This window comes from Papio anubis, chromosome 8 (genome assembly GCF_008728515.1).
Source record: "Papio anubis isolate 15944 chromosome 8, Panubis1.0, whole genome shotgun sequence".
Taxonomy (NCBI): Eukaryota; Metazoa; Chordata; class Mammalia; order Primates; family Cercopithecidae; genus Papio; species Papio anubis.
Window position 1 is genome coordinate 20401169 of NC_044983.1, and position 18530 is coordinate 20419698.

The 18530-nt window shown below is 41.9% G+C and overlaps 1 protein-coding gene across 4 annotated transcripts in view; it reads left to right on the plus strand.

The window, feature by feature from the left end:
* PIWIL2 (piwi like RNA-mediated gene silencing 2) overlaps window positions 1–18530 on the plus strand; it is an 89345-nt gene that overhangs the window by 23720 nt on the left and 47095 nt on the right. For all 4 annotated transcript variants that reach the window (XM_021942110.2, XM_017961856.3, XM_021942109.2 and 1 more), the window contains 6 exons: window positions 6438–6626; window positions 7200–7284; window positions 8323–8412; window positions 10271–10411; window positions 14395–14508; window positions 15547–15735. In XM_021942110.2, the coding sequence (XP_021797802.1) occupies window positions 6438–6626; window positions 7200–7284; window positions 8323–8412; window positions 10271–10411; window positions 14395–14508; window positions 15547–15735 (808 nt within the window). The remainder of the gene's footprint in view (window positions 1–6437; window positions 6627–7199; window positions 7285–8322; window positions 8413–10270; window positions 10412–14394; window positions 14509–15546; window positions 15736–18530) is intronic.

Consider the following 18530-nt stretch of genomic DNA (forward strand, 5'->3'; position numbering starts at 1 on the left):
AGAACCAGTGCAATGGGCACAAGGACCCCTGCAATGGGGATTTGCAGGATGGGAGAGAGATTGGGCTCAACTCAGAATACAACAAGGAAAAGTGGAATTGATAGTCTAGGAGAAGGGTCGGGGCCAGTGGATGAAAAATTACTGATAGGAACCATTTGGAGTCAGAGGGTTTCACCAAATTTTTACAGTTGGGTTGCTGGTCTAACGGGCCTCCAACCATAAGCTCTCAGGAAGGGCCTGAATTGGTATGAAGCCTTATCCGGCTTCCTCTAAAGAGTACTCTTCTTTATGTGGAGCAGAAAAGACAGTCCAGAACAAACAAAAATGCCTTATATGTATAGACAACAGCAAAAGCAAAGCAAGCAAATGAAAAACATAAATGACTGGGTGCAGTGACTCGTGCCGGTAATCCCAGCGCTTTGGGAGGCTGAGGAGGGTGGATAGGTTGAGCTCACGGGTTCAAAACCAGCCTGGGCAACATGGCAAAATCCTGTCTTTGCAAAAAATACCAAAATTAGCTGGACATGGTGGCACGCATCTGTCATCCCAGCTACTCGGGAGGTTGAGGTGGGAGAATCACCTGAGCTGGAATGTCAAGGCTGCAGTGAGTGGTGAGCCATAGTTGCACCACTGTACTCCAGCCTGGGCAATGAAGTGAGACCCTATTTAAAAAAAAAAAAGTTAATGGCAAAAATATTTTCAGATGATACACTTTCAAAAAAAAAAAAGGCTAATGACCTCACACCAAGATCTAGGTTTGATTACATACTGGAGGCTGTACTTCTAAACCAAACGGTCTATTTTATGTAAGGAAGTAAGTCTAATTGGCTTATATAAAGACCTAAGGCTAATGGCAAAGGCTGTTTGATTATAAATGTTGGGATAACAAAACAGATTCAGCAACTAGAGCTTAATGAAACTAGTCACACCTCAGATGGTTGTTGGGATTGACTCACTTGACAGCAGATCTGAAGAACAAAGAGTTAAGCACAAGGGCCCAGTGAGTGGATTGGTGGTCTGAAAATCTCTGGAATGTTGCCTGGGAAGAGTTTTCAAAATTATCTTGGTTGGACCTCCAAAATTGTCAGAGGATGTAAGACCTCTGTTCTATCGGAAATAAAAAGAAAGCTGAATTTCTTGCTTACTGCAGTTAGAGACTATTGGTCTTCTATAGAATATTTGGGAAGAGTATAGTTCAGGGATTGCAGACTTGCAGACTTGCAGTAGGTCAGCATCTTCTGAAGAAGGGTGGTTACTCAGGCAAGACTCTTGTGGATTGATTTGTCCTCAGAGGTATGCGTATTGGATTAAGTCATCCCTGGTTGGCTGGCTTACAGAAACAAGGGGATGACATTGATTAGTTGGCTTGCAAAAGTGTGTTTGCTGAAGTAAATTGATGTAGATTGATTCAACAGGCTTAAAACTCATTCTTATGGCTACTTGTTACTATGGTGACAGAGTAATCCATCTTTTCCGGTTTGTGGGAATTTTATTTTATTCCTAGGAGTATATGAATGTTTGTTTTCATCTAGTTTTATTGTTTAGTTTCTTAGATATTAATCTTAAATTCATAAAGAATTTTCTAAAATTGGCTAGCAGGCTAACCCGTTTTTTTAATGATCTTTTTTCTTTTTTTCCTTTTTTTTTTTTTTGAGACAGAATTTCGCTCTCGTTACCCAGGCTGGAGTGCCATGGCATGATCTTGGCTCACTACAACCTCCGCCTCCTGGGTTCAAGCGATTATCCTGCCTCAGCCTCCCGAGTAGCTGGGATTACAGGCATGTGCCACTAAACCTGGCTAACTTTGTATTTTCAGTGGAGACAGGGTTTCTCCATGTTAGTCAGACTGGTCTTGAACTCCCGACCTCAGGTGATCCACCAGCCTCAGCTTCCCAAAGTGCTAGGATTATAGGCATGAGCCACTGTGCCCAGTCAGTGATCTTTTTTCTTACAAATTTGAAATACCACCTTATTCTACACTTAGTGTTAATCTGTTTGAGTCTATTTCCGAATCTTTTATTCTGTTCCATTAATTTATTTTTTCAGATGTGTAAAGGTACAGTTGACATCCATAAAAAACCCACACACATTTAAAGTATACAGTTTGATGAGTTTTGATATATGTATGTATAGTTGATATATTTCACCTGTGAAACATTGCAGTGAAGAAAATGGACACAGCCATTGCCCCAAAATGTACTCAGGTGTCTCTGAAGCCTCTTCCGGCTTCTGTTCCTCCTCTGCACCCCATGGGCAGCAAATACTGGTCAGCTTTCTGTCACTAGAGATTATTCTGCATTTTCTAAAATTTTATGTAAATGGAATCACTATGTTCTTGTGCTTTTTTTTTTTTTTTTTTTGAGATGGACTCTCTTCCTGTCACCCAGGCTGGAGTGCAATGGTACAATCTCGGCTCACTGCAGCCTCCACCTCCCGTGTTCAGGCAATTCTCCTGCATAGCTTGGATTACAGGTGCCTGCCACCACGCCCAGCTATATACTTTTTTTTTTTTTTTTTTCCTATTAGAGATGGGGCCTCACTATGTTGCCCAGGCTGGTCTCGAACTCCTGGGCCCAAGCACTTCTCCTGCCTAGGCTCAGCCTCCCAAAGTGCTGGGATTATAGGCATAAGAGGGGACAAGGAAGAAGACCCACCCGACAGCCCACCCACCCACCTGCCTGCCTGCTATTGTTTTTCAGTTGGCTTCTTTCACTCAGCGTTATTTTGAAAGCATTCGCATTGTTGTATGTTGTAAATGTTCATTCCTTTTAATTGCTGGGTAGTGTTTCATTTTGTGGCTCTACCACAGTTTATTCACCCATTGTTTCCAGGTTCTTTCCAGCTGTCGGCTGTTACAAATAAAGCTGCTATAAATATTAGTGTACAAGTCTTTGTGTGGACATACACTTTCAATTCTCTTAGTTAGTAGATACCTGGGAGCGGAGGGGCGAGTCATATAGTAGGTGTGTGTTTAATTTTATAAGAAACTCTTTCCCAAACTGTCTGTACCATTTTACATTCCCACTAGCAGTGCCTGAGAATTCAGGTTGTTCCACATTCTCATCAATACTTCATTTAGTCAGTCTTAATTTTAGAAATTTTAACCAGTGTACAGTGGTATCCAATTGTGGTTTTGATTTACATTTTCCTAGTGAATAATGATGTAGAGCATCTTTTCCTGTGTGTACTTCCCATTCATTTGTCTGCTTTGGTGAAGTATCTGTTCATATCTTTTGCCTATTTTTAAATATTTGGGTTGTTGTTTTTACTGAACTGTGCAGTAATTCATTACATATAAGAAGTACAAATCCTTTATCAGCCAAATGATATGCATGTATCACATGATTTGCACATATTTTCTTCCATTTAGTAGCTTGTCTTTGCATTTTTCTTAAAGGTGACTTTTTTTTTTTTTGAGACAGAGTCTTGCTCTGTTGACTGGAGTGCAGTGTGTAATCACAGCTCACTGCAGCCTTGGCCTCCAGGGCTCAAGCAATCTTCCCACCTCACCCTCCTGAGTAGCTGTGACTACAGGCGTGCACCACCATGTCCAGCTAATTAAAACAATTTTTTTTTTTTTTGTAGAGATGGAGTTTCACCACATTGCCCAGGCTGTTCTTGAACTCCTGGGCTGAAGTGATCCTCCTAAAGTGCTGGGATTATAGTTGTGAACCATCACACCTGGCCAGTGGTCCCATTTATTTATTATTATTTTATTATTTATTATTATTATTATTTTTTGAGACGGTCTCACTCTTTCACCCAGGCTGGAGTGCAGTGGCACCATCTCAGCTCACTGCAGCCTCTGCCTCCCGGGTTCAAGCGATTCTTATGCCTTGGCCTCCCGAGTAGCTGGGACTACAGGCATGCACCACCACACCTGGCTGTTTTGTACGTTTAGTAGAGGTGGGGTTTCACTATGTTCCCCAGGCTTGTCTCAGACTCCTGAGCTCAAGTGATCCACCTACTTGAGCCTCCTAAAGTGCTGGGATTACAGGCGTGAGCCACCATGCCTGGCCCAGTGGTCCCTTTTAAGGAGTAGACATTTTTAATTCTGATGAAGTCTAATTTATACTTTTTCTTTCATAGGTTTTGGTTTTGGTGTCATATCCAAGAGATCATTGCCTAACTCGAGATTGCAAAGATTTTCTGTTTTTTTTTAGGTTTATAGTTTCGAGTCATATTTAGATCTGCAATCCATTTTGAGTTAACTTTTACAGGTGATGTCAGGTAACGGTCTGAGTTTCTTTCGTTACATGTTTAGTTATCACAACACTATTTCTTGAAAAGATTGTCCTTCCCTACTGATTGACCTTGACACCTTTGTCAGTTATTATTTGATCATAAATGTGTAGGTTCTGTGTTTCATTCTCATGTAATTTAAGGCACAAATGTCCCTCTGAGCACTGCGTTAGCTGCAGCCCGTGATTTTTTGATTGTCTGATTTTTCATTTTCCTTCAGTTCAAGATATTTTCTCATTTCTCTTGTGCTTTCTTTCATCTGTGGGTTGTTTAGAGTGTATTGTAATTTTCAAATATTTGGAGATTTCTTATTTTTCTTTCTATTTAATGCATTTTGTCAAGTCTGTATTGTTTATTTTTCTGATTTTTTTTTTTTTTTTTTTTTTTTTTTTTTTTTTTGTTTTTTTTTTTTTTTTTTTTTTTGGTTTTTTTTTTGCTCTTTGCAATCACCGCCTCCCGAGTTCAAGTGATTCTCCTGTCTCAGCCTCCCGAGTAGCTGGGACTACAGGCGTGCACCACCATGCCCAGCTAATTTTTGTATTTTTAGTAGAGACGGGGTTTCATCATGTTGGCCAGGATGGTCTCTATCTCTTGACATTGTGATCCGCCCACCTCAGCCTCCCAAAGTGGTGGGGTTACAGGTGTGAGCCACTACAGCCAGCCTTTTTTTTTTTTTTTTTTTAAACTGACCTATCCATATTTAGACTAAGAGTCTGTTATCCCTGTGGCGTGCAGCTGCTGATGTTTTTACTCGGTTTTTCCTTATTATCATATTTTAACCTGGCTTCCTAGCTATCACCCCCTTGTCTGTAGAGCTTAGTCATTCGGTTAATGATTTGGAGAGCGGTTATACTCAAACCCCATGACCCCATAAGTCTTCCATCTCTGCTAATGGATCCGTGTGTAGATTGAAGAATGCGTTCAAAATTAGAGGTAATTCTCCCATTTTTTTGGCTTTTAACTCTTAGCTGAGATTTCTTGGCTGTCTTGTAAACATAGATGGTTTCCCAGTCAGCCAAGGATGTGTGGCCTTCTATGGTTTTCTGATTGCCAGGATTTAGCCCTTAAATTTCTGATTGATCCACTGCTCACTCCAACTTAGACTACAAATCTAGGCTAACAGAACTTTGCTTTTCTCCATTGCCACTTGTAGGTGGCTTGCCATGGGTTCCCATCCCTACCCCCAGATTAAGTTTTCTCAATCTCAAAAGGTTGCACACTTTTTGGTTCTATTTCTATAGCAGTCTCAAAATGACAAAGCTGGAGAATAGGCTGGTAGTTAACCAGATCTAGGGAAGGAGGGGGAGTGTGAATATAAAGGGCAGCAGGAAATAGTCCTTTGGTGGTGACATGCAACAGTTTGGTATCTGATTGTGGTAACCTATAAATGAGAGAAAACTGTATACACATACAAATATACCAGTGTATGTAAATAACAATGAAAATGGAGTAAGATCTGTAGCCTAGTTATTGATATTATAGCAATGGCAGTTTTGTACATGAGACTCTACGTCCAGATTTTGCAACTTTCTATGATTTGATGAGTATTTCAAAGTATGAAATTTTTAAAAATCAATTTTAATTAATTTAGGGACAGGGCCTTTGTCACCCAGGATGGAGTGCAGTGATGCTGTCATAGCTGACTGTAGCCTCAAACTCCTGGGTTCAAGCTATCTTCCCACCTCACTCAGTCTCTGGAGTATCTGGGATTACAAGGTATGCCATCACACCTGGCTAATTTTTTGATTTTTTTAGAGATGGGAGTCTTGCCATGTTGCCCAGGCTGATCTCAATATCCTGGGCTCAAGGAGTTCTCCCACCTTAGCCTCTCAAATAGCTGGGACTATAGCTGTGAGCCATTATACCTGGTAGGCCTATATTCTCTATTTCCTGCAATTCAGGTCCTCTTAAGCTTTTTCCTCCCCTCCCCCGCCAAAGAAATAAGGTCTCACTATATTGCCCAGGCTGGTCTCCAACTTCTGGGTTCAAGCAGTCCTCCTGCCTCTGCCTTCTGAAATGCTGGGGTTACAAGCGTGAGCCACTGCATCTGGCCAAGAGTCCCGTGTTTTAACACAACTGGAGCCTTCTGGTGCTATATAGCTGTGATTAGATTCCTCAATTACTTGATCCCCTATCCCTTTCATACTGTTCTGGATATACACGGTGATCCAAAAGTCTTTTGTCTCTTTCCAAAGGCATGCCATTTATCAGCAGAATAAAGAACACTTCCAGGATGAGTGTACTAAGCTTCTGGTTGGCAATATTGTTATCACCCGATATAACAATCGTACCTATCGTATTGATGATGTGGATTGGAATAAGACTCCAAAGGATAGCTTCACGATGTCTGATGGGAAAGAGATCACATTCTTAGAATACTACAGGTAGCAAGAAGAGACTGGGTTTGGGCCTCAGGGTGGGGGTTGGGTGTAATCCACGTTCTCCAGCAGGATATTGAGTTCTGCAATAGCATACCACTTGACACTTTCAAAATAATTGAATTGGTAATGTGTCTAAGATTGAATGAGTTTGTTTGTGGGCTTTGACCTCAGTATGCTGCCGTTACAGCTTCAATTCTTGTAGTAATTTGGAAGTTACTATATAAATTAATCTCAGGACTTTGAATTGTATTTCTTTTTCTGATTTCATTAGAAGTCTGGAGAGATTAAATTCAAGTCATTAATCATTTGACTGCCATTTCATGTTTCTATTGCCTAAGGCCTTTAGCCTGATGTTAAATCTGAACCTTTAGCCTTATTTCTCCTATATTTAATTGCAACATAATTTGAGCCTACTTTTTCCGGTTATAAATATATTATGATTGGTTTCTAGTGGGTCCTTGACAAGGGTGTTATGCAAATTGTATACCTCAGTCCTGGTTAAGAGACTCAGACTATGGTGCTCTAAGAGTAGTGATGCCGCTTCTGAAATTTTTTCCTGCGTGTACTCTGCTCTAGCAAAAATTATGGGATCACAATTAAGGAAGAGGACCAGCCACTGCTGATTCACAGGCCCAGTGAGAGACAGAATAATCATGGGATGGTGAGTAGGACTGTCAGACCTACACTTCCAGCTTAAGTTCTTCATCCTGTCAGCTGCTTTTAGCCATCCTCATGGCTTTGTGGGAGCTGTGGAGTAGTGATCGTAGTGTGGTTGCGGAAAGCTGTGCAAGTGTTTGTCTGTCTCATCTAGCCAGAGGCACCCCTCACACTGGTAAGGTCTGCTTTAGAAGTCCTTACTAGGCAGAGCTAAATATCCACATAAGCTATTAGGTTAAAGGGTTAAGGAGAATTTCCTGTGAAGGAAGATTAAAACTCTGAATCCATGAGGAAAGGTATAGACATTTATTTATTTACTTATTTATGAGACAGAGTCTCACTGTGTTGCCCAGGCTGGAGTGCAGTGGCGCGATCTCAGCTCACTGCAAGCTCTGCCTCCTGGGTTCACATCATTCTCCTGCCTCAGCCTTCCGAGTAGCTGGGACTACAGGAGCCCGCCACCATGCCCAGCTAATTTTTTGTACTTTTAGTGGAGACGGCGTTTCACTGTGTTAGCCAGGATGGTCTTCATCTCCTGACCTCGTGATTCGCCTGTGTCGGCCTCCTAAAGTGCTGGGATTACAGGCGTGAGCCACCGCGCCTGGCCTAGACATTTATTTTAACAGGGCCAGAGGCTTAAGAAGGTGCCTTGTCACCTGACTCTCCTGTCTTAAATATGAAGACTGAAGACCAGTAGGATACAGTGAGACTGAGGCACACTGCTTAGCGATAGGATGCGTTGTCTTAGCATTGTCTTGAGGCCCAAGAAGGACAGATTTTTTTTTTTCTAGTTTTTACTCTCCTTTGACAGTTTCAATATTTTTCCTTTGACCTGATACAACAGGCTATATGTATAGTGACTGAGGGAGAAAGGATAAAATACTTCTAGCATTTCACTGCTTTCTTCTCCAGGATTTATACTCCTTAGTGTGTTAGGTTTATCACTGCAGGAGCAGCCCTGGCCATGGCATGTCCTGTATGGGTCAGGGGAATATGAGCCTCTTGTACTGCCTTATTTTCCCTCTTCGTTCTCTCTTCAAAGCTGCTAAAAGGGGAAATCCTGCTGCTGCCCGAGCTTTCTTTTATGACTGGAATCCCAGAGAAGATGAAGAAGGACTTCAGAGCCATGAAGGTTGGAGTCCTGTGTTTTCAGCCGAAAATGCCCACTTTGTGAGGCAGCCTTTTGGTTAGCAGTTTGAGTTAGAACCGAGCCATGTTCCGACTCTGATGTTGGCTTGCATTGTAACCTGGGCCTGTCCATTCTTCTAGGCTCCAGTTTTCTCCTCTGTGAAACATGATACCTTCCCACACAAGATGTGAAAAAGCATATCAGAACTTCCTTTTGAAGGTCATTAGAATAGTAGAGGGACTGGATTATAACTCTGTCTTCATCCTCAGCAGTCAGCTGGATAATTGTAAACTGGTCATAGGACCATGAATGAGGTTCTTTGAGAGCTCTGAGTTATTGTAATGTTTCTAAAGACTTCAGTTTATTTGAAGGCATGGAGAAGATAATGAGGCAAAAAGCAAACAAGTCAGGAGATGAGGATAGAAGTTTATCTTGTGGGTCCCTGAGTGTCCTCGGGGTGTTGGTCTCAGCTCCTGTGGGCAGGGCTGAGTAGCAGAGATGGGTACAGCAGCTGGCACCTACGCGGCATGAGTCCAGACCCCAAGAACCAGCCCGCCACACTCTGTCTGGGGCTGTCCACACTTGAGCTTCTCTCTGCTGCCTCACTTTCCAGTCCTTATCTGTCTTAGACCCATATGCCACATAAAGTTTTTAGTAACATTGTAAAGAGCTTGAAGTGAAGCTCCAAATTCCTGTGAGAGATTTATTTCATGTTTACCTTCCAATTCTGCTTTCACCTACCTTGTAGGTCAAGGCCTTTTCCTTACAACTCCCAGTTGCCTGACGACTTTATGATCACAGAGCTGTATCTATATAGCCCTATAGACTTACTGACCCTAATGACTGCCTTAGAAAGAACTCACTTATGTGATTCAGAATCTTCCTGCATACCTGTCAGATTTTGCTCAACAATAAATATTTAGCAAGTACCTGTTAATGAGTCAAACACCATGACAAGTTCTGGGTAAAAAAGTGACTTCTGGTAACATTAAATGACTAGTATACTATGGCATATAGTGTTAGACTGAATATGGTTTTCTATTTTGTTTGGCTGGATGCCTCACCCATGGCATTTTTTCCACATTTTTTCCCAAATTTTATTTCTTTTTCAATATTTGTTTTATTATACAGATGGGGTCTCGCTATGTTGCCCAGGCTGGTCTCAAATTCCCGGGCTCAAGTGATCTTCCCGCCTTGGCCTCCCAAAGTGCTGGGATTATAGGCATGAGCCAGTGTGCCAGGCCCCACGTTTTAAATAGGTATAATCAAGCCCCTTTGTTCCTGTTTCATAGGCTTTTTTAGGAATTTTAAAGTCAAAACGTGGTTTGAGAAAGAAATAAAATCTATACATCACGAAAGAGAAAGCGCCAATGACGTTTAAAATTCTTTTATTATTCAATTTTTTTTTTCTTTTTTTTTTGTGGAGTTAGTGTCTTGCTGTGTTGCCCAGGCTGGAGCGCAGTAGCACAATTGTGGCTCACTGCAGCCCCAATCTCTTGGGCTCAAGTGATCCTCCTGCTTCAGCCTCATGAGTAGCCAGGAGTACAGGACATGCACCAGCATACCTGGCTAATTTTTTAAAGTTTTTTACAAAGACAGAGTCTTGCCCATGTTGCCCGTGTTGGTCTCAAATGCCTGGGCTCAAGCGATCCACCCACCTCATCCTCCCAGTCAATTTTTAACCTTATATCACATTCACATTCCTAAGAGATATATTTAGTAAGTCCTTGAAGATATTTGAAAATTTCGGCCGACTTCAATGGGAAAGAGAAACATTTTAGACATACTGGGGTTTATTTAACTTCATGTTGGTGAAGTTATCTTTATTTTTATAAGTTATCTTTATTTTAATTCTGTTTAGGATTTGGCCCAGCAAATCAACCTGAGCCCCAAGCAACACCATAGTGCTTTGGAATGCTTGCTGCAGAGAATTGCAAAGAACGAGGCAGCCACCAATGAACTGATGCGTTGGGGGCTCCGTCTGCAAAAGGATGTACATAAGGTAAACCAGAAAATGTGATGGTATATGCACACGTACAGACACACATATGCAATATTTATGTGAATTTCCTTTTGTTGTCAGTATATTTTGAATGTGTGTCCATGTCATTTAATATTTTTCTAAGTTTTTCATTTTTTATTTTTTTTGAGACAGAGTCTCACTCTATCACCCAGGCTGGAGTGCAATGGTGCAATCTCAGCTCACTGCAATCTTTGCCTCCTAGATTCAGGTGATTCTCCCACCTCAGCCTCCTGAGTAGCTGGGATTACAGGCGTTTGCCCCCATGCCTGGCTAATTTTTGTATTTTTTTGGTAAAGTCGGGGTTTCACCATGTTGGCCAGGTTGGTCTCGAACTCCTGACCTCAAGCAATCTGCCTGCCACAGCCTCCCAAAGTTCTGGGATTACAGGTGTGAACCTCTGTGCCTGGTCATATTTTTCTAAGTATTTCTAATGGCTGCCTGATACTTTTTATTAATGATTTTCTATCCTTTTACATTAAAATTGAATTTAGTGTTTTTCTATTACAAATAATGATGCAGGGCAGGCATGCTGGCTCACATGTGTAATCCCAGCACTTTGGGAGGCCGAGGCAGATGGATCACCTTAGGTCAGGAGTTCGAGAAGTGCCTGGCCAACATGGTGAAACCTCATCTCTACTAAAAATAGCTGGGTGTGGTGGCACGCGCCTGTAAACCCAGCTACTGAGGAGGCTGAGGTAGGAGAATCTCTTGAACCCAGGAAGTGGAGATTGCAGTGAACCAAGATGGGGCCACTGCACTCTAGCCTGGGAGACAGAAGGAGAATCCATCTCAAAAAAAATTGATTAATTTAAAAAAATAACGATGCAGTGTACATCCTTATAACTAAATCTTTGTATGTGTTATTTATTTTTTTGATACGGATTCCAAGTGATTCTCCTGTCTCAGCCTCCCAAGTAGCTGGGATTACAGGTACACACCATGATGCCTGACTAATTTTTGTATTTTTAGTAGAGACGGAGTTTCACCATGTTGCCATGGCTGGTCTCTCGAGCTCCTGACCTCAAGTGATCCGCCTACCTTGGCCTCCCAAAGTGTTAAGATTACAGGTGTGAGCCACCACGCCAGCCCTTGTTTATTGTCTTTTTTCTTTTTTTTTAAGACGGGGTTTCACTCTTGTTGGCTAGGCTGGAGTGCAATGGCATAATCTCGGCTCACTGTAGCCTCTGCCTCCCGGGTTCAAGCAATTCTCCTGCCTCAGCTTCCCAAGTAGCTGGGATTACAAGCACGTGCCACCAAGCCTGGCTAATTTTTGTATTTTTAGTAGAGACAGGGTTTCACCATCTTGGCCAGGCTGGTCTCGAACTCCTGACCTCATGATCTACCCGTGTCAGCCTCCCAAAGTGCTGGGATTACAGGCGTTAGCCACCACGCCCAGCCCTCTTGTTTATTTTCTTAAGTTCAATTTATGAAGGTAAAATAATTTAGAGACGTTTATGTTTTTAATACTTCTATTTTATTTATTTATTTAAAAATTTTTTTTTTTTTTTTTTTTTTTTTTTTGAGACGGAGTCTCGATCTGTCACCCAGGCTGGAGTGCAGTGGCCAGATCTCAGCTCACTGCAAGTTCCGCCTCCCGGGTTTATGCCATTCTCCTGCCTCAGCCTCCCGAGTAGCTGGGACTACAGGCGCCCGCCACCTCGCCCGGCTAGTTTTTTGTATTTTTTAGTAGAGACGGGGTTTCACCGGGTTAGCCAGGATGGTCTCGATCTCCTGACCTTGTGATCCACCCGTCTCAGCCTCCCAAAGTGCTGGGATTACAGGCTTGAGCCACCGCGCCCAGCCAAAAAAATTTTTTTTGAGACTGAGTCTTGCCCTGTCACCCAGGCTGGAGTGCAATGGAGTGATCTCGGCTCACTGCAGCCTCCTCCTCCTGGGTTCAGGAGAATCTTCTGCCTCAGCCTCCCAAGTAGCTGGGACTACAGGCGTGCACCACCACACCCAGCTAATTTTTATTTTGTAGTTTTAGTAGAGAGAGGGTTTCACCATGTTGGTCAGGCTGGTCTCAAACTCCTGACCTCAAGTGATCTACCCTTCTCAGCCTCCCAAAGTGCTGGGATTACAGGTGTGAGCCACCACAGCCAGCCATACTTTTATTTTATGTTGCCAATTTTATGCTAGAAAGGATTAACATTTTTTGGCTTCATGAGCATGAGTCTACCTCTTATACCTTTGCTAATATGGGTGCCTTTACTCTTTATAATAGAGTTTTATAGAGCCGGGTGCAGCCCTATAAGTCTATTCTGCATTTCTGGGGAAAAAAAAGGCCAGGCACAGTAACTCATGCCTGTAATTCCAGCACTTGGGGAAGCCAAGGCGGGCAGATCACCTGAGGTTGGGAGTTCCAGACCAGCCTGACCAACATGATGAAACCCTGTCTCTACTGAAAATATGACATTAGCCAGGTGTGGTGGCACATACCTGTAATCCCAGCTACTCAGGAGGCTGAGGCAGGAGAACCACTTGAACCCAGGAGGCGAAGGTTGCAGTGAGCCAAGATTGCGCCATTCAACTCCAGCCTGGGCAACAAGAGCGAAACTCTGTCTCAAAAAAAAAAAAAAAGTAATTCTAGTAATAATAATAGTAGACTTTTACGTTATTAGGAAAGTCATTACAACATTTTTATTTTAGATAAAAATACTTTTTTGAGACAGAGTCTCACTGTGTTGCCCAGACTGGAGTGCAGCAGCGCGATCTCGGCTTATTGCAATCTTCGCCTCACAGGTTCAAATATTCTCATGCCTCAGCCTCCCACGTAGCTGGGGGTTACAGGTGCCTGCCACCACCTCTGGCTAACTTTTGTATTTTTATTAGATATGGGGTTTTGCCATATTGGTCAGGTTGGTCTCAAACTCCTGATCTCAAGTGATCCAGCCACCTCAGCCTTCCACAGTGCTGGGATCACAGGCGTGAGCCACCGCGCCTGGCCCAAAATGGTTTTTTTAAAAGCAAACAGTAGAAATTATGAAAAGTAAAAGTCCTACATAATTATACCTCTCCCAGAGGTAATCACTACTAAGTTTGGACTCATTCAGTTTTCATGACGTATATACACTATTTGTGCAAAAATAGGATCATATTTCATGTAGTTGGGAAGTAACTAATGGTCACAAAGTAGCCCATCATACTGATGTATTATTAGCTTAATTATCTTGCTATTTTGGGACATTTAGGTCTAATTGATTATTATAATTTAAACTTTTTATTATATTTATGGCTTGTTCCCCTCAGCTTTTGTCTGGGATAATATAAAATAATAGTCTTTGTTCAGCCTTATTAAGAAATTTTGCCTTTAATATTCTCCTTTCAATTTTTCCCTTAAAAAATTTTTTTTTTTTTTTGAGACGGAGTTTTGCTGTTGTTGCCCAGGCTGGAGTGCAGTGGTGTGATCTCAGCTCACTGCAACCTCCGCCTACTGGGTTCAAAAGCGATTCTCCTGTCTCAGCCTTCCTGAGTAAGGGATTACAGGCATGTGCCACCACGCCCGGCTAATTTTTTGTATTTAGTGGAGGTGGGGTTTCTCCATGTTGGTCAGGCTGATCTCAAACTCCCGACCTCAGGTGATGCACCTGCCTTGGCCTCCCAAAATGCTAGGATTACAGGCATGAGCCACGGTGCCTGGCCCCTTTAAAATATTTTTTAAAGATTGTTTTCCTTTATTCAGTGGTTCTAAATAGACAATGTTTTCAAATCCCTCTCTTGGGATATCATGTGAAAGCTTCAATAATGAAAGACTAGTACCTATGATAATTTTACCTATGTAAATGTAGGTTTTATTGACAGAGACTTTCGCTGCTAGAAACTTTATTATTCTGCTAGTCTCAAAAGTTCTAATAGGACAAGTGTCTGTGGTGGAGCTGAGCAGGCCTCATAGAGCAGTAGCAGTGTTTTTCTAAATAGTGTTTGAAATGGCTCATGTCATAGATGGTTTATTTTCTGTTTAGATTGAAGGACGTGTTCTACCAATGGAAAGAATTAACTTTAAAAATACTTCATTTATCACATCTCAGGAACTAAACTGGGTTAAGGAAGTAACCAGAGACCCTTCCATCTTGACTGTAAGTGATTTTTGAAGTGATAAAGAGAGGACCAGTATTCCCCAAAGTGTGGAAATTAGGAAGCAGGAATGATCTAGAGTCCTCTTTTTGAGAGAAAGTGCCAATTGAATCCCCTTTCTGAATTACCTACTAAACAGGGATCCTTCAAACAGAGCAGTTGATGAGTTGTTAGAGGTAAGCCCTTTGCCTGACCACAAACTTAGGAAAAGGAAGTAAATTGCTATGGTAATTCACATAGTGCTAACCTGTTACCCACTCTCCCTTCTTTCTTTCTCTTTTCCCCCTCTTTTTCGCTGGGAGTATCTAGAGGGTGTTTGTATCTATGAGAGAAATTAAATTAGATTAAAACAGTACCTCACCTAGGGAACTAATAATACACTAGCTATTTGTATCAAAGTACAATATGGTGTATAATTACTTCTCTGTATTTTTAACCAACATGGACTTCGTGGCCAGATATATGTAAACAGATATATAAAATGCATGTTTTTAAATGTTTTATTGAAATATAAATGAAAAGCACACTTATAAAGGTATAACTTGATGAATTTTTTTTAATTAAATAGACCTGTGTAATCAACACCAAGGGTTGAGAAGCAGAACTTTACCAACACTGCAGAAGCCCCCTCCATTCTCCCAGTTACTGCCTGTCCCTTACCCCTCACACACCCAGTGTAACCACTGTCCTGACTTCTCATAGCACAGATTGGTTTCAACAATTTCTGTACTTTATATATACATGGAATCATAGATTATATATTCTTCCATGTCTGGCTTCTTTTCTTAAATTTGTGTTGGTGAGTTTCATCCTGTTATTAGGTGTGGTTGTTACTCTTCCATTCTCATTACTGTATAACGTTCCATTTTGAGACTACACCAGTTTTCTTATGTACATTCATGTTAATAATAGGAGTTAGATGAGACAGGATTCAAGCAATCAGAGTGAAAGTAATTTATTCTCTAGAATGAAATCTTAAGTGTGAGATTGGGATGTTTAAATTATGAGAAATACTAAAAGTAGCTTGTGGTTGTTCCTAGATCCCCATGCATTTCTGGGCACTTTTTTACCCAAAGAGAGCAATGGATCAGGCTCGAGAACTGGTCAACATGTTGGAGAAGATAGCTGGCCCCATTGGCATGCATATGAGCCCACCGGCCTGGGTTGAACTAAAGGATGACCGGATAGAGACCTATGTCAGAACCATTCAATCCATGTTAGGAGCTGAGGTAAAAATGTAATTCAAATACATTTATAGGATGTCCATTTTAAAATACTTAAATACTTAATTTTAACTTACCATGGTTATCCATCTGCTGTTGATAATGCCCCAGAGCTTGTCTTCCCTGTGTGCACATGAAACACTGATTGAAAAGTGTTTTTTATGCCCTTTGGTTAATTTTGCTTCTCTCACTCTATGTTGGCACCCTCACTCTAGTCTTCTTTTTCTCACGTAACTGGCTGAGAGAATAGCTGACTTAACTGTGGTTCATTATCTATAGAACACGTTGTGTTCAGAAAGCAGCTGCTTGGGTTAGGTGCCGTCTTGCACGATTCACTACTGAGCTGCCTCAGTCTGGCCTGGTTCAAGATTAAAATTACTCTGGTGATGAACTTGGCAGGTGGCCCATTGATTAGGTCCTGATGACTGATCAGGAACACTAGAGGTGGCCAGGTCATAGCACTCACAACTTAGTTATTCAGACTTTTCAGTTCTTACCTGTTTGTAAATAAAATAGAACAAGGAGAATAGGGAGAGAAAAAAGCAAGGGGAAGGCTTTTGGCAGTAATTAGCCCTTGAATTGAAGATTCTGGTAAATTGTTCTGGTGAGTTCAATCCTAGAATTCAGTCGTCTTGGCATCATAGAGTTCTTTTTTAAAAAATTTTTTTAAGAGATAGGGTCAGCTGGGTGCACAGTGGCTCACACCTGTAATTCCAGCACTTTGGGATGCTGAGGCGGACGGGTTGCTTGAGCCCAGGAGTTTGAGACCAGCCTGGGCAACATAGCGAAACCCTGTCTCTACATGGGTAGCATGCACCTGTAGTACCAGCTGCTCAGAAGGCTGAGGTGGGAGAATCACCTGAGCCTGGGGAGGTTGAGGCTGTATTGAGCTATGATCATGCCACTTTACTCCAACCTGGGCAACAGAGTGAGACCTTTTTTTAAAAAAAAAAAAAAAAAAAGGGGAGGATTTTACTCTGTCACCCATGCTGGAATACACTGGTGCAATCTTACCTCATTGTTGCCTTAAACTCCTGGGCTCAAGCAATCCTCCCGCCTCAGCCTTCCAAGTAGCTAGAACTACAGGCGTGGGCCATCACACCTGGCTAATTTAAAAAAAATTTTTTATAGAGATAGGGTTTCACTATTTGCCCAGGCTGGTCTCCAGCTTCTGGCCCCAGATGACCCTGCTGCCTCAACCTCCCAAAGCAGTGAGGTTACAGGCGTGAGTCATCATGCCCAGCAGCATTCTCTTTTTGATCCAGCACTCTTGGTATATCATTCACAACAGCATACTTATGTTCTTTCTTTGGTGTATTTCTCTCTCTGTCTCTTTTTTTAGACACAAGGTCTTGATCTGTTGCCTAGGCTAAAGTACAGTGGCAAGATCATAGCTGACTGTAACCTCAAACTTGAGGGCTCAAGGGATCCTCCTGCCTCAGCCTTCTGAGTAGCTGAAACTGTACATGTGCACCACCACTCCTGGCTAATTTTTAAGTTTTTTGTAGAGATAGGGTCTCCCTCTGTTGCCCAGGCTGATCTCAAACTCCCAGCCTCAATCAGTCCTCCCACCTCAACCTCCCAAAGTGTTGGGATTACCAGTGTGAGCCACGGCACCCAGCCTGTGCATTCTCTTTATAGTTCCATTCTGATCTACCATGCCTGTCATACTCTACCATGGCCTCCCTCTGACCTGATCGTAGAAAAGTTCTGTTCTGCTTTCAAAAGAATAACCCAGTCCAGTACATCAGCTCCCCCATTTCACAACTTCTTGTGTTCCCTTTTTGAGAGGGTACAACTGACAGTTTTCATGTGGCATGGATGTGAATTTCATTCATATCGCTTACCAACTTATAGTGGCCTTGCTCTCTCTCTGTTCATCTTTAAGGCATTCTATTATCATCTGTATGAGGAATCAAAAACTCGTATGTCTCCAGAAGCCTGATAAGGAGTATAAATTAGTGAAGTAGGCCAGGAGGGGAGTTAAATGAACTGAAGGGGGTAACCCCTGTGACTGGAGATATAAACCCAGGATTGCCAAAATGATTCTTCACGTGCTTGTTTGTTAATAAAGGCCAAAAACCTGGAATTGCATATGTGTGTATCTTCCTGTGTTTAAATGTTAATTTAAAGAAACATAAATGCTTTTAAGCCATTGTAGGGCCTGAAAAAACACACCTGTTTGCTGTGTCCAGTCCATAGGCTCCCAGTGCGCAGCTCTGTTCTCATGCCTTTGGAAATGCTTTGGTGTCATTGCTGAATGTGTCCTCTGAACGGTCTTAACATCACACCAATCTTGATATGGAGCAGGGTACCACTGATTTACCATTTGTAGCAGTTTCTGGCATAAAGGGTTGGCAATCTTCTTTCGCTTGAATGCTGCTTTTCTTTAGTCAGACTTTGAAAGGTCATCTTTTTTCAGTATTGGATCCCTTCAGCGGTGAGGGATAGATGATACTGACATGTGCTGTGCTGCTGACAATATCATCCTGTCTCTTCATCAGAAAGTTAGGAGTGGCTGCTTATGGATTTGGCAATAGCTTCTTTCCAGTTTGCATTTAGTTCTGAATGCTTTCTTGTAGTATTGCATTCCCTGTTTCCTCAGTTAAAGTTCTGTGGCATGAATGTAACAAGTTGTTTAGTAAACCAAAGAGAGTAGTAAAAAACATATGGAGTTGGAAGCAGCAAGTAATGTAAACCTTGCATGCATTCACACCTAGTCCTTTTCCAGCCATCTGAGTCTCCTAATAGATAAATCTTTTGGTAATCAGGGCCAGCTCTGGGTAATTAATAGTAACATA